The 1,470-nt window shown below is 41.2% G+C and overlaps 1 protein-coding gene across 1 annotated transcript; it reads right to left on the minus strand.

The window, feature by feature from the left end:
• Window positions 261–1,214, minus strand: LOC102181385 (olfactory receptor 51A4-like). Its single transcript, XM_005701860.2, has one exon. It carries the CDS (start codon window positions 1,212–1,214, stop codon window positions 261–263), a length of 954 nt encoding a protein of 317 aa, XP_005701917.2.

Below are 1,470 nucleotides of genomic sequence, written 5' to 3' on the forward strand. Positions count from 1 at the left end.
CAGTCACATAATTATCATTTCCTTTTTGTGGTGGAAACCCTTAAAATGTATTCTAAGCAATTTTCAAGTATATAGTGCATTATTGTTAACTACAGTCACTGTGTTATACATTAGATACCCAGAATTTACTCATTTCATCACCAGAAGTCTGTATACTCTGACCAAAGTTTTCCTATTTTCTCATCTCCCCAGTCCCTGCCAAGTACCATTCTACTCTCTGTTTTTATCAGTTTAGCATTTTTTATGTAACTCATATTTGATTACGTGAGCAAGTTTTTCCTGCACTTGAATACCTTGTGCACTGCAAATCTTATCTGTTTTGTTTTTAGACTATAAACCAAGGGGTTGAGAACAGGAGTCAAGAAGAGGAAGAGGTTGGCCATGGTGACATGAAGAAGAGGAGATGTGAATGTACCAAACCTATGAATTACAGCCAACACAATGAGTGGCACATAAAAGATGCAGACAGTGAAAATGTGGGAAACACAAGTATTAAGTGCCTTGAGCTGACCATCTTTGGAGGCAATACCCAGCACTGTTTTCAAAATTAGGCTGTATGAAATGACAATGAACATAGAGTCAACTCCGAAGGAGCACAGGACAAGGGACAACCCATAAATGATGTTGACTGTGATAGGGCCACAAGCCAGCTTCATAACATCAGGGTGGTAGCAATAACAATGTGATAGAATGACATCCTTGCAGAAGGGCAATCGCTTGAGCAGAATTGGCAAAGGTACCATCAACACCACACCCCTAATCATGGCTGCAAGCCCCATCCCCATGATCCGAGAATGGGTTAAGACTACTGTGTAGTGCAGTGGGTTGCGAATAGCTACAAATCTATCAAAGGCCATGGCCAGCAGGATGGCTGACTCCATGGAGGAGAAGGTGTGGATAAAAAACATCTGCATTAGGCAGGAGTGGAACTCAATCTCTCTGTGATTCAGGAGGAAGACACTGAGTACTGTAGGCAGAGTTGATAAAGACAGACCCACATCTGTGGCTGCCAGCATAGACAGGAAGATGTACTGAGGTTCATGAAGGCTGGAGGTGGTTTTGATAATGAAGAGGATAGTACTGTTTCCTAGGAGGGCAATTAGGTACATGATACACAGTGGGATAGAGATCCATATTTGCACAGCTTCCAGTCTGGGAATGCCTGTTAAAAAGAGAGTGGGTGGCTGGAACCAGCTACTGTTTATAAACTCCATAAAGATATATTTATTTGGGGGGGCAGGGGGGCGGCGCACAGCCCAGATCAGTTTCTAAATGTTTCTACTGGGAGAAAAACACAGATTTTTAAGATAGAATATAATGCATCTAACTCTTGTGGGGCAGCATTATTAATTCTAGCCATCTTTACATCAAGGAATGGATCCTTAGAATGTTTTCAACTCTATCTGAATGACTACTCAGAGTTAAGACAATGGATAACTGCTATTAAAATGTAAGATCTACTAGAATTAT

This window comes from Capra hircus, chromosome 15 (genome assembly GCF_001704415.2).
Source record: "Capra hircus breed San Clemente chromosome 15, ASM170441v1, whole genome shotgun sequence".
Taxonomy (NCBI): Eukaryota; Metazoa; Chordata; class Mammalia; order Artiodactyla; family Bovidae; genus Capra; species Capra hircus.